The following is a 14323-nucleotide window of genomic DNA, read 5'->3' as shown; positions in this document are numbered from 1 at the left end:
TTTCAAATTGGTTTCTTGAACATGACAAAGAGTTCACTGTACTAAAATGGCCACCACAGTCACCAGATTTCAACCCAAGAGAACAGCTTTGGGATGTGGTGGAACGGGAGCTTCGTGCCCTGGATGTGCATCCCACAAATCTCCATCAACTGCAAGATGCTCTCCAATCAATATGGGCCAACATTTCTAAAGAATGCTTCCAGCACCTTGTTGAATCAATGCCACGAAGAATTAAGGCAGTTCTGAAGGCGAAAAGGGGGTCAAACACGGTATTAGTAGGGTGTTCCTAATTATCCTTTAGGTGTGTGTGTGTGTGTGTGTGTGTGTGTGTGTGTGTGTGTGTGGTGTGTGTGTCTGTGTGTATATATATATATATATATATATGTATATGTATGTATATGTGTGTATATGTGTGTGTGTGTGTGTGTGTCATAAACCCCACCCCCTCCATGTTAGCAGATGAAATACGGACCAAACAGAAAAAGATGTCAAATATTTTTTTCCCAAAGATTGTTTCTGTCATTTTGGGTAGTTCTGATTATGTTGATGTTTGTTCCAGTGTTAATTTTTCTGATCAGCGTGGGTTTTATTAGTTATTTAATTATTTGACTCGCGATTGGTCGGGCGGGTGTATGAGCGGGACTTTAATACTGTCACTAGACTCAGACTCAGGAAATCGCAAGATGGCAGCGCCCGTATCCATGAGATTTTGGCTTTGCTTTTGTACAGTTAGAGGAAGTGGAGACACGTCGTCCTTCTTTATATACACAGTCTTATCATATGTAATGTTCTGCCTAAAAGGAAGTTTTTCCTCGCTACTGTTGCACTAAATGCTTGCTCTTTGGCGAATTGTTTGGTCTTTGTAAATTATAGTGTGGAGTGTGGTCTAGACCTACTCTATCTGTAAAGGGTCTTGCGATAACTCTTGTTATGATTTGATACTATAAATACAATTGAATTCATCTATCTATCTATCTATCTATCTATCTATCTATCTATATCTATATCTATATCTATATATATATATATATATATATATATATATAATCTATCAAAAGAAATTTTACAATAAGGAGGCTTAACCCCCAAATTAAATAAATACAGATTGACCCTTTAATTCCTAATGTTGTTATAGATGTTTGACATTGGGGAACAGCTGACGGTACCAGACGAGTTCTCGGAGCAGGAGCGACGCTCAGGTCTGGTGTGGAGGCAGCTGGTTGCTGGAGCGATGGCAGGGGCTGTGTCCCGGACAGGAACTGCTCCTCTGGACCGCCTGAAAGTCTTCCTGCAGGTGAGTCATTTCACTTTCACTCCGACGCATATGATGGAGGAATTTTTTAACTAGCCTCACTCACACACACAGTGTAAGTCACCTTCACTCACTTACAGAAATAAAAAAAGCACATGGTGGGTAGTTCAGGTGGGTGGTTGGAGCATTACCAGCTAAAACACAAAGCAAGGTTGGCTCTACCTGTGTTGAAAGCTTGAAATGTCAGGAGTCATTTAAGTAACAGAGGAATGACTGGCATTGATCAGCAGCACTCTGAAACATCCTACTGATTTATTATGGTTATTGTCTACAGAGAGAAAAATAAATATTACTAATTGATTTCTGATTGAAGGTTTGAACCCAGCTATCCAATAATATCCAATATTATAATAATTATAATAATAATAATAATAATAATAATAATAATAATAATAATAATAAGTGTCCTTCGCTAGCATTATATTACTGTAAGTGTGGTTAGTGTAGAACTCGTACTAATGAACCAACAGATAATTGTCACCTGCAGAGCTTCATAGCATCTTTTGGCTAATTATTGCGTTTTTCCGGCTGTAACTTAACTATTCTCACTCCTAACTCGTCAAATATGGCAGCTTGGTCAGTGGCCCTCAGCGGCTGATACCCACACACAAGGAACACTTGCGTCTGTATGAGACGCACTGGGCTTTCAACTGTTCAACCACGGCGCTGTGACATGACTTAATATAAAAAGTGACAAAGTCCGCTTAGGAAGGATAATAAAGTGTGCCAATGTCCATGCAGGGAGGAGGTCGGGGAGAATGGTCACGTCAAACAAACACAGGACTTTCACCCAAGAGGCCACTGTTCGTGTAAAACCAAAAGCCAACTTAATAACCGAGCAAGACACCCCAGCTCAGAGTAACTTCCTGTCTCTGTGTCACATGGGTTTGTCCACTGCCACGCTTCTTTAGGAGACTAGCGGCAGGTCCTGAGTGTATTCATTCCAATGGTTGAAGTGAACGTTGTTACGACCCCTTCGATGGATTCGGGGACAACAACACGACAATCAACAAAGTGTGACATAGTCAGTGTAAAAGTTAAATACTTGGGGTTTATTCCGAACATGGAAATGGCTCACAAAAGGATGGTGGAAGATGGGACCTGGAGGTCGTGCCAAACAAATTAAATTAATATAATAATACTAGGCCTAGCTCACCACTAGCTCTACAAACAAAACAAATCAAACTAAATACCAAACCTGCTTCTCTAAAAAAAAGATAAAGAGAACATTACACAGGCAGCAACAACCACTAAACCTGTGTTATACAAAGATCTATGTGCAAAATGTACAGGGTACCCCAACTTACCTAAGGTCCTCAACCTCCACCTCGCAAAACTTTACAGTTTATTTACCAAACAACAGCCACAGGTTAAAGGACAAGAAGACTGGCAACCAGCCAGCAGCGCAGAGCAAGAGAGAATCCCACTTCTCAGGAGTCCTCCTTTTATTGACTGCCACCTCGAATGCTGATTGGCCAACTCCAAACAGGTGGAAAGCAATCCTATCAATCACCTGGAGAGAAAACAGAGCAAGAGCAAGAGGAAGAACAACAAGAGAGAGAACACATGCAGACAGGTGCTTTGTCTGGCATGTAACAACGTGAACACAGATTATGACAGATTCTTTCGCCCCGTAGTCACCAAAGTCAATATTGGACCCATTTTTTATAAGCCGCATATCTCCTGACCATTCTGATACTAATATGGCATTTTACAGACAGACACATTGGCAGAAATGTTTTCCAAGACCTGTTTCTGTCTTAGAAACAAACTATCGGGGGATCTGGGAACACAGAGAAGCTAGTATTAACTAATGTTTGTGAACACCCTAGCAAAACTAGTTTTCATAATGCCATTGCTAAATATGGCTTTTAGCTGTATAAGTATTGAATATTAGCAAAAGAAGGTATTCAATATAACTTTTCATCCATCCACACAACGTTCATTACACTTTCAAATGAGGCCACACTCATTTAGGAGACAGGAAGTGTGTACCGTTTTAAACCATTGGTGCAGCAGGTAATGCGCTATCTTTAGTTATGGATAATTTTTGTTAATAGCTTAAGTTACACATGTAACCTACATAAGTAATGTTACGTAGGTTACATACATAACTAACGTCACAAAAGTAAGTAAGACATACCAAACATACTTTCTTTAACCCAAACCACAATCTTTTCTAAACCTAACCAAGTAGTTTTTTGCCTTAACCTAACCAGAGTGTTAAAAGTGATGCCAAGTGGTCCTTCGGACTAAGTGGCCATATGTGACGAGTTTGGAGTGAGAATGTGTTGGTTTTGGTTAACACTCCCCGCTCTCATAGCACCATTTTCGGCAGCAGCCAGCAGCTGTTTTTAGTGAAAAACCTAGTCTCTATCTCCACAGCGCTGTGGAGTAAGGTCTGGCTATACCACTCGATCCCAAAATGTCCCAGTTAGGGAGGAAATGCCCTAAACATATTCTTTGTAAATCTTTACAATCATTCCCCGAAAGCAGGCCTTCCTTGTTGCACCATCCACATTTTCTTCAAAACTTGACATTTTCAGCGTGTAGCTTGATAGCTCGAAGTTTGTTGTTCTTTCCTGAAGAGAACGGAGTTAAAGAACACACAGAGAGAGGAAGGGGAGGGACAAAGTGCCGGATGTCAGGCTTTTTCCTGGAAATGTACTTCCGTTGATCCAGACTAATAAAAACTCATTGTACACTACCTGCTCGGCAGCAAACGGCGAAGGGCACAACTAGAGGCTAGCTGGTGAATTTAGTGGAGCATTTAGCAGCTAAAGATCTAAAGAAAAATATATTTTATCAGGAGTTAGTAGAGACAGATAGCGTCAAAGAGAGTGAATATTGGACTTACATTCATCAGGTGGACACAAACACGTCTCTAAATGAATGGTGATGTTGCTCTGTTTGCCAACATGTTAGCATGCTGGTTAACTTTTCTACCTACAAAGTCTTCATCAGGCAAAACCTGAGAAACCCTACTATGGTTGGATATACCAGCCTAAGGTAACATTTCAAACTAAGCACAGGTTGTAATATAGATGACTGACCCGGCAGTCTTTGTGTGTCCAGGTACATGGCTCTACATCTCGGGGGATTAATCTGTGGTCCGGACTGAGGGGGATGGTCCAGGAGGGAGGCGTCGTCTCACTCTGGAGGGGAAATGGCATAAATGTCCTAAAGATTGCCCCTGAATCTGCCATTAAGTTTATGGCCTATGAACAGGTAAGTGCAATTAATCAATGACAAAGTGAACATCCGTCTGCTTGGATATGCCCGCAGATAGATTAGCTGTTGCCTAGTGTGTCATGTTGGAACGTCAAATAAAATATAATTGTTATTTAGGGACAATCATAATGGTTCCTCTCTCTCAAAGAAAGTGAACAAATCATACATGATTTATCATCAAATTCGGCGTATACCTTTGTACTTGCCTTCTCTCATGTTGAATCATATGACCACCACTCTTCTGCACCCGCCCAACCTCTTCTCCCATTGCTTATGCCTTCCCCTCCTCCTGTTCCTTCTCTTGCTCTAGATCAAGTGGCTGATCCGAGGAAGTAAAGAGGGCGGCAGTTTAAGGGTACAAGAGAGGTTCATTGCTGGATCTCTGGCAGGAGCTACTGCCCAGACCATCATCTACCCCATGGAGGTCAGTTTGAACATTTTATAATTGGAAGGTTCATATTAAGATAGGGCTGAAAGGCCAATTTTCTAATTTCTTGCCACTGTTTCTAGAGCTTAACACTATTTACTCACTTTTAAATTAATGCAAATCATGTTCTCATTGGAATAAGGATGTCCTGAGCTGCTTTAAGTATTGGGGTCCAATGGTTTTGTGAATAACATAGCTTTCTGATGTGGTCATTTTATTTACATAGTGATCTCTTCCCTGCACAAACTCTAAGTGAATCCTATTCTGAGTGTTAATGATCAAGACACTGATGTCTCACATGTTCAGAATTCTGTTCTACGTGAAACAGGAGTAGTTTTCTTGTAATCAAAGCAAGTACTGCAGCAGCATAATAATGAAGCATGCACAGGAGTGTCATTATAGAACAAAACTCCAGTTCACGTCATGTCACTCTTCAGCACCTATCATCATAAGAAGCAACAATAGAAAAGACTAGAGCAGACAGTCAGAAACTCATTTTTCAGATTATTCTGACATCACGAGTGCAGCACAAATGCCATGTTAACAAAAGTGAAAAATAATTTGTGTCTCGGCCCAGTGATTGGGATACCCTCCCAAACGTTTTCCTTCCTGGTCCATGCTACACCCTTCCACCAAGTTTCATGAAAATCGGGCCAGAAGTTTTTCTGTGATCCTGCTATCAGACAAACAAACCAACAAATGGACAAACCAAACCAGTCGATTTACGTTCCAACCGTCACAGATGCTCATCATCTCTGGTTAGTGCCGAAAAGAATGAGGTCGCATATACAAAAGGCCAAAATGATTCTCTTCTGCTGGGTGTCTGGGCTCACCTTTAGGGACAGGGGGAGGAGCCTGGACATCTGGAAGGAGCTCAGAGTAGAACCTGCTGTTTCCAGTTGAGTTGATTTTAAAAATCTGGAGGGCTTCTGTACATGTCTAAATGGAAGAAGACCCTGGGGGAGACCCAAAACATGCTGGAGGGATTACATAACCCATTGCGTTCTGGGAAATCCAGAAGAAGTTGGAAGACTTGGCTAAGTAGAACAATGTCTTGCATAGCCTGCTGCTACCATGACCAAGACCCAGATAAGCAGCAGAAAATGAATGGTTGGAAAATGGTCTCTTGATGCTATTTCTTTGTAAATAAAAGAATACAAAAACAAGTCCAATGTCCAATTAAAGAATAATCTCTTTTTCCTATCTGTCCTCACTCTTTTACCTCCTTCAACCTTCCCCTGTCCCCCTCCGTTGGGTAGGTGCTGAAGACTCGACTTACATTAAGGAAGACGGGACAATACTCAGGTATGGCTGATTGTGCCAGACAAATCATGAAGATGGAGGGAGTCCGGGCTTTCTACAGGGGCTACCTGCCAAATACACTGGGCATCATCCCCTATGCTGGCATTGACTTGGCTGTGTATGAGGTGTGTGTACATTACAGTATGTTCTACGTGTAACTTAGCCACTCTTCTGCAATAAGGGAACCGTGGTGGGAACTACACAAATTAACTACAGAATGTCCTTGAATTGGTAGGTAATCATGTGTGTATGTGGCTAAGTGTAAAGGAAAGTCTGTTAAATCGCATTTGGAAGTGTAAATGCGGTCGAGATGGATATATTTACACTTTTTAATCATCTGGGTATCTCCAAAGGTGGTTTTAGTGGTCGGATTTCAATGTGAAAATCCATCCAACTGCTTCTTGGATGGACTTCTGATCCACCCAAGACACTTGAAGTGGCTAAATGTAAATGGAGCTCAATAAAATAAACCAGGCTTTAGATATACACACACAATACTTGTTAGTAGGATACCTTCATTGTTGGTTTGGTCTTTTCATGACAGATAATAGTAAGAACAATATAGAATGTCCCCAGCCTTATGCTTTAAATATATGTTTCCTAAGAGGGAAAAGGGAATCATCTCTCTTATAATCCAACACAGTTAAAAGCTAAAAGTTAAAAGTTCCCATATTTCTTCCAATAACATTACAGCAGCATAAAAGAACATACAATTATACTTATTTGTCAAGGCAAATTAAAATGAAATGCATAAGAATATATTGATTGTTTTTTAATAAGGACTCTCATTTCCTTTCCTTTTTTCTTTCCTCTTACTGTATACCCTATTTTCTTTCACTCTTCTCCCTTATTTTTGAAACTCTTTCTGACGGCTCATGCTTGGAGACTCTGAAGAACGCCTGGCTCCAGAGGTACTGTGTAGACTCAGCAGATCCAGGAGTTTTGGTCCTGCTGGGCTGTGGTACCATCTCCAGCACCTGCGGCCAGCTGGCATCCTATCCCCTCGCTCTCATTCGGACACGTATGCAGGCGCAAGGTGAGATATACATAACCTACTGTAGATTCAGACATGCTGTAAACATACAGAGGATGAACAATGATCCAGCAATAACCTCCATTGTGCCTCTTCTTTCAGCCCTCACTGAGGGTAAACCCAAGCTGACCATGGTGGGCCAGTTTAAATACATCATATCCCATGAAGGTGTACCAGGCCTGTATCGTGGCATCACCCCCAACTTCCTCAAAGTGGTTCCAGCTGTCAGCATCTCCTACGTGGTGTACGAGCACATGAAGAAAGTTCTCGGGGTGGGTTACTAGACTGACACTGAGCAGAGGGATTCATGACAAAAAGGGACAGAAAATGCTTCATTATGCTTTTAAGAAGAAGAAGAAGGAAGAAGAAGAGGAGAAGTAATGATGCAGCTCCTCAGACCGCAACGAAAAAGAAAGGAAGTCTAGGGCGAGGAGAGGGTAAAAGAGCCATTTGAGATGGTACTGCTGTATGCTTCCCCCTTCTGTTGACCCAGTCAGGTTCAAGCTTGTGTAGCTTGCGGGTAGTCTGCAGGTAGAACATATTCATTTGTGGAATTGGGGTAAAGAGAAGAGGTGAATGTGGCTCCCCCCTGAAACCATTATGCCACATACATATAATACAAAAAATGCATTTACACCCAGTGTATTTGGATTTTAACAAGCGTCTTTACTTGGTTCAAAGCACAGTCAAACAATAGAGACATTTTAAGTACTATGAAGTACTAGGACAGGTCATATGACTTTTGGAATACCAGGGTAAAAGGTAGAACTTCCCGTTACAAAGTTATCTACCAGGAATGTGTCTTTGCATTTACCTGATGGGTGAATTGCCCACTGACATTACGCAGGGTTGCGGCAAAAGTCAGACCTTCTTGTTTTTGCTGGAGCCCTCTGGATTATTTTAGTGTGCATGGAGTTTACCAGTCCAAAACTAAGCTACATAAGCAAACCCACAAACTGTCACCAGCTTTTGATTTTAAATGTTGCTAAATCCTAATTGGTGCTCAGAAGTACATGGCATTGCCTGTTTCTAATGAAGGTCCGCCCACTTTCAACCATTGAGAAGAGCACAGGCGAAAACATGCAGAGAAGCTGTCATTTGAAGTGACCAAAAGAGTTGGCACTTTGGCAGAAATGTTGTGTTAATGTTGGAATCCATTATTCAGAGTAGCAAGCTGAGAGAGAAAATATGTTTTCAGAGGCTTGAAGGCTGAGAGTAGCTTCTAACTGGCAGATATTTGGCAAACGTTTGAAACTTCCAATGTCTCTTTATTGAGAGGTTGCCACTGCTGCCTCTGTTTGTTTGGTTGGTGGGAGCAGCAAGGAGAGCTACCGCTGGGAAAACAGCTACTGACTGACTTTCTTTTTAAATGGCCACGCATGGCTCGCCATGTAACCATGGCAACCAGAGAAACCACACCAAGTGAAACAAGGCAGGAGCGAACTTTACTGGTTGAAGTTCCCTGAAGCATACACCTCCACACAAGCAGACGTATGAATTGATTTCAATCAGGAGAGACAAATCATTGATTATTATAACAGATGATATGTGATCATTAAGTCTTGGCAGAAAGTCTTTGGCTCTTAGACTCTACAGGGAGATTTGTGCCCTGAGCAGCAGCGAGATGAATTCATTTTCTATTTAATTTTATTCATAGTGTCAAATCATAACAGGAGTTATCTCAGGACATTTTACAGATAGAGAAGGTCTAGACCACACTCTATAATTTTCAAAGACACAACAATTCCACCAAAGAGCGAGCATTTGGTGTGACAGTGGCGAGGAAAAACTTCCTTTAAACAGACAAAAAACGTGGCCGGGTTGGCTCAGTTGGTAGAGCAGGCGCACTTATATAGAGATTTACTCCTCAACGCAGCGGGCACAGGTTCGACTCCGACCTGCGGCCCTTTGCTGCATGTCATTCCCCGTCTCTCTCCCCTTTCACATCTTCATCTGTCCTCAGTAAATAAAGGCCTAAAATGCCCCAAAAATTATCTTTAAACAGACAGAAACCTCAGATAGACCCTGATTCTTGGTGGGAGGCCATATGATGCCCCCCCCCCAATGGACTCCCAACACTGGTGGCGTCTGATGATTGTGCTGAGACTGGGCGGGGATGGGGAGGAAGGTTCCACTCAGGAGCTTCAGAAATAGTCTGAAAAAGAAACTCTTAGCAAGTCAATTGTATTGGCTCTTTGGAGAAGTTGTCGTGGTGAGATCAAATTCTTCCTGAATATGGCCTCAGGTACATGCACAATACATTCCCCTTCCTTTCTACTGTCATTGCAGTACACTGTAGTTTTCTGCTCAGCAGACTGTTTACCCTGGAGAAACACAGTGTTACCAAACCATGAAGGACATTTAAATCCATGGAAGGGCTTTGACACAGTGAGAGATCTACTCAGAGGACTTTTCTAGGAAAAAACCTTTAACGTGCTGTGTAACTGTGACCCGTGGTATGAGCTGTAAGTAAGTGGACTCCAGTTTCATGGCAGCGTAGTACGGCGGTATCTGCAAAGCCAGCACATGAGACTGAAAACTAATTAAAGCTAATTAAATGTGCAGTAGGTAAGCCTTATAAAACTAACTTTCTGTCATATTTGCTGAAACTGACCCTATGTTCCAGTAGAACTACATGAAGCAGGTCATTAAAAAAAAAATCCGGCTCCTCTGGCACCACCTACAGCCTGTAGTGCGATTTGCAAAAATCCACAGCTCCCTGTTCAGATGCACCAATCAGGGCCAGGGGGGGTGTCTAACTGCGTGTCAATCACTGCTCAGGCACACGCATTCATTCTCCCTTGTGGGGTGAGGGGCTTAGGAGACTGTTTTGAGCTTTAGCAGAAAGGGGGGAGGGACTGAGAAGTTGTCGATGTTCAATTTTTTTGGCTAAGTCCTGGATCTTCGCAATCCTACCTACAGCACCTTTAAAAGAGAACTTCTTGTCCATGCTGGCTGACATGGTAAAGGTGGCCTCTGGAGATCTTTTGTAAATAAACAAAAGTTATGTTTATCTGCAATCTTTAAGCATCAAAGTTCATTCTTAAACCTTGTAATTGTAGAATTTGTAATTTGGACAAAAACAAAAATCCAACTCAAACTCTACTTACTAGATTTTATGGAGCTTTCAACCATATCACACAACTTGTACAACTGAGAAAATTCTGCATGCTGATGAAGACTGCGTCATGCAGCTGAAAAAGCTGGTAATTGACTGTGGAACAATTATTATTGTTTAAATATTGCTGTATTATTTGGAGCACAGTGGTCAGAAAAGAAGGATGGTCAGCTAACCAGAACTTCTTTACTGAAAAAATAGAGGGTGGCTGGAATATTCACAATGTTTGTAGAGTAGAGGTATTGTAGAGGCTAAGCCCAGTCTTTAAGCCCTTGAGGTGCTGTTTCACGGGGAGAGTAATTGATGCACATTTTACCTTTTTTTGATCAATTAAAGTCCAAGTTATATTTGCAGTTGAAACCATTGAGTCCATTTATTTCCATCAAATCTTCTTTGGTTTTCCAGACAAACTTCAGTGTGTGTGTGTGTGTGTGTGTGTGTGTGTGTGTGTGTGTGTGTGTGTGTGTGTGTGTGTGTGTGTGTGTGTGTGTGTGTGTGTGTGTGTGTGTGTGTGTGTGTGTGTGTGTGTGTGTGTGTGTGTGTGTGTGTGTGTGTGCGCGCGCGCGCGCGTGGTCAAAAACTGTACGTACTCCCGAGTTGCACCTGAGGAACCAAAGATTGGTTCCTATTTATACCAAGGAATTAGCTCTTAAAGTTATGTTTGCTGTAAATTCGTTCTTTTGGGATATTGGGAGGAGAGTATTGCAGTATTTTTCCAGTCAAGAAGAGTGACCATTTGCCTCTTTTTGCCCTTTCTTTTGATAGAAATATAAGATTACCGAAGTCTTTTTGTACAGTCCCTAAGTATACCTTGAGTTGGGATTATTTTGTCCAAACTAATATTTCTAAGGTCAAGAATGAACGTTTTATGTTAAAATTGAGCTCAGTTGTAATTTATCACATCCTATAGTATCATTTGTTCTGTTTGAGATATTCAGCAGGGAATTTATAATGAATCATATCAGCATAACATCTGTGCGTTCTCTCCAGAGTCTAAAATCTCCAGATTGAAGCCCGTGTGAACACATACTGCTGCTGCTGTTTTCTGCCATGGAACTAGAGGCCAGTGCGTTGTGTGTGCATTATGGTCATCCCAAATATTCCAAACCATCTGATTTTCTGACTTGTAATGTATTTTATAAACTCAAATTGAACTACTTTCTATACCCTGTTCCCTGCACTGGAGCTTCAGTCTTCAGCCAAAAACCTAAACCTCAGCTGCCAGTGTCAGAATATGGAGTATGAAATCAACAGCAAATTTAAGAAAACAGATGGAAATGATTAAGTGTGTACCTCTGTATGATTTTTTTTTTTTAACGCTGCAGCATGTTAAGGGAGTACTGATACACTCCCATACACTTTGAATGCCAGTATTTGCATAGTAGTTTACCTCCCTTGCGACGCGTACTTTGATGATGAAGCTTGTTGCCGCTCGGGCCTTGCATGCATGACTTTGACAAATTTGTAAAGCATGAGTGCACGTTTCCAAGCCTTTAAGGGTGCGATGACTGTGTTGCCTTTTCTTCCATGAGCTATTTTCAACCCAAAACACAGAGATGTTGTAGTGTGATTTTGATAAAAAAAAAAAAAAAAAAAAAAATACACAAAATGAGCTTACTAGTTTTTATAAAACAGATACATGATGAATGTGTATGTGCACTTTACATGCCTCAGTGATGGAATGATTCTGTGAGACTGTAAAAAGGACAGGGCTCTAATTGTTCAGTGGTATCTGATGTGTCGACAGCATACAGCTGTTTCCATCTGTACACCTGCAACATCCTCATTACACTTTTATTAACATGGTCATCTTTAAAGCTGCACTAATTCATTTTTACTGCAGTCAGAACTCAGTTCTCAAGGCCCAATCAATCAATTGTATTTGTCCCACCCAGTGAAATGAACATAGATTGTTAACAATTTTGTGGTTGTGCTTGTCACACGCCTTCGCCCGCCCGCTGCAAGAGTTGAATTATGTTTAACTTTTTCCAACGCGACGACGCGCAGTCAAATCAATGAAGACTGATTCTTGTTTGTTTGTTTTTAAGATCATTTTTGGGGCATTTTGGCCTTTAACGGATAGTACAGTTGCAGACAGGAAAGTGGGGAGAGAGAGGGGGGAGACATGCAACAAATGGCCACAGGTCGGATTCGAACCCTGGGCCGCTGCGGTAAGAACTGAGCTTTACCAGGTGAGCTACCAGGGTGCCCCCTTCTTGCTGTATGCTTAAAATAAATATGCCTTCCTTCAGAATGAGAATTTCATCCTTTTGACACCTGTTTTGTACTTTTCAAAGAATGAGTGCTTAAGGTAGCCTAGAAATCTAGACGCTCCCTAGCAGCAGCAAACGTAATTTGCAGGCAGGGTCCTCTAGCAACTCTCCTTTGGCTTGTGAGCTGGAAAAAAACAAACTCTAGTCAGGCCAATCACATCGTGTATAGAGTTGGTGGGCGGGCTTAACATAAGGATGGCCAAAGCCGGTCTACGGAAAGCCGTTCCACTCCCTATTCAGCCCCATTGTACCGGATTTTGGTTGCAGTTCCACCAGAGTTCCACTGGGGGTGATCGCGGTCCAGCTCAAAATGAATGGGACTCTATGGAGCTAGACGGCTAAATTTGTGTCTTTCGCCTGATTGTCGTTGAGAAACCTCAGATTTGATTGTAGTTTTTGCAAGTTCAACATGGGTTATAGGTCGAAAGTTGAATGAACGAGTACTTATGTCCTTTTGATTTCTTACAGGGTGAATCGTTGTAGCCCATAACACGCTAGCATTCTGCTAATGAATGCTGATTGGTCAGTGAAGGAGTGATTACGATCGGAGATCCAGCTTGACGGCATCCGAAGCAGAGCCTGAATATCAGAGTGAATATTTCGGCGTGGTCTTTAAAACATTAGCAATCCTCTTTCTAGCACGTGTATTAACAGGGAGAGCCGAACCTGTTAGCTGTGTTGTTGATGCCTCGAGAGAACAAAGGAAGCGACTCAGAGCTTACCGTAAAGCAGTATCTCCGGCCGTATATGTGTATGACGTCATTGACATTTTAAAAGGCTTTTTAGAACAAAAAAGCGACTTTAAAAAAATCTAACACACAACAGTGTGTATTTTTTTAGCCTCCCCTTTCGAATGCAACATTCAAATTACTAGACAAAAAATTATATCCTGAGAAAAGTGGATTTTGAGGGTTATAGCTCCATAGAGCCCCATTCATTCTGCACTGGCCTGTGAGCGCCCCCTATATGGAACTCTGGTGGAACTGCAACCAGTTCAGAAGCCGGAAGTAACGAGGGAGTGGAACTTCTTCCTACATTAGAAATTCTTTGGGATGGCTCCGCGTGAATTCCCTGCTACTTGAAAACAAAGAAGATGGCTGCTGCTGCTGGCGAACAGCGGTCTTAGGAATCGGCTTTGGCTGCGACTCTGGAAGACTTGGAGTTAAGCTTTTCTTTGAGAAAAGAACGAAGAACGGCACTGAAGTCATACTTAAAAAAGGAAGATGTGTTCGGAGTTTTGCCGACCGCATACGGCAAAAGTTTAATCTATCAACTAGCTCCGCTACCTTCTTCATTGGTTGTAGCGCTGTCCTAATGCGTGCAGTGTGAATTTTGAAAGACAACCGTTTATCCCGCCCCTCGGATTGAGCCAACATCTTGATTTGGGTCTGACAGAAGGTAGCTCCAGACTGAAACCACTTTCTCTTGACACGTTACCAGATTTACTTTCCCTTTTTTTTTTTTTTTTTTTTTGTTGTTGGGGGGGGGGGGGGGGGGGGCGCGCCGCTTTTTTTTTTTTTTTTTTTTTTTTTTTTTTTGGGGGGGGGGGGGGGTGTGTTTGTTTTTTTTTTTTTGTTTGTGTGTCTGGGTTGTCAGGCTAGAGGTGGATATCACCCACAATGCATTG

The 14323-nt window shown here is 41.9% G+C and overlaps 1 protein-coding gene across 1 annotated transcript in view; it reads left to right on the top strand.

The window, feature by feature from the left end:
- Positions 1–9161, top strand: part of LOC120575129 (calcium-binding mitochondrial carrier protein SCaMC-3-like) — a 19160-nt gene extending 9999 nt beyond the window's left edge. The window contains exons 5-10 of the mRNA XM_039825766.1: positions 1136–1294; positions 4388–4540; positions 4854–4967; positions 6230–6397; positions 7158–7308; positions 7408–9161. Of these exons, the coding sequence (XP_039681700.1) occupies positions 1136–1294; positions 4388–4540; positions 4854–4967; positions 6230–6397; positions 7158–7308; positions 7408–7589 (927 nt within the window). The 3' untranslated portion in view covers positions 7590–9161. The remainder of the gene's footprint in view (positions 1–1135; positions 1295–4387; positions 4541–4853; positions 4968–6229; positions 6398–7157; positions 7309–7407) is intronic.
- The last annotated feature ends 5162 nt before the right edge of the window (positions 9162–14323 follow it).

This window comes from Perca fluviatilis, chromosome 15, assembly GCF_010015445.1.
Source record: "Perca fluviatilis chromosome 15, GENO_Pfluv_1.0, whole genome shotgun sequence".
NCBI classification, from domain to species: domain Eukaryota; kingdom Metazoa; phylum Chordata; class Actinopteri; order Perciformes; family Percidae; genus Perca; species Perca fluviatilis.
The sequence above is the reverse complement of the archived record's forward strand: the minus strand, read 5'-3'. Positions and strand labels throughout refer to the sequence as shown.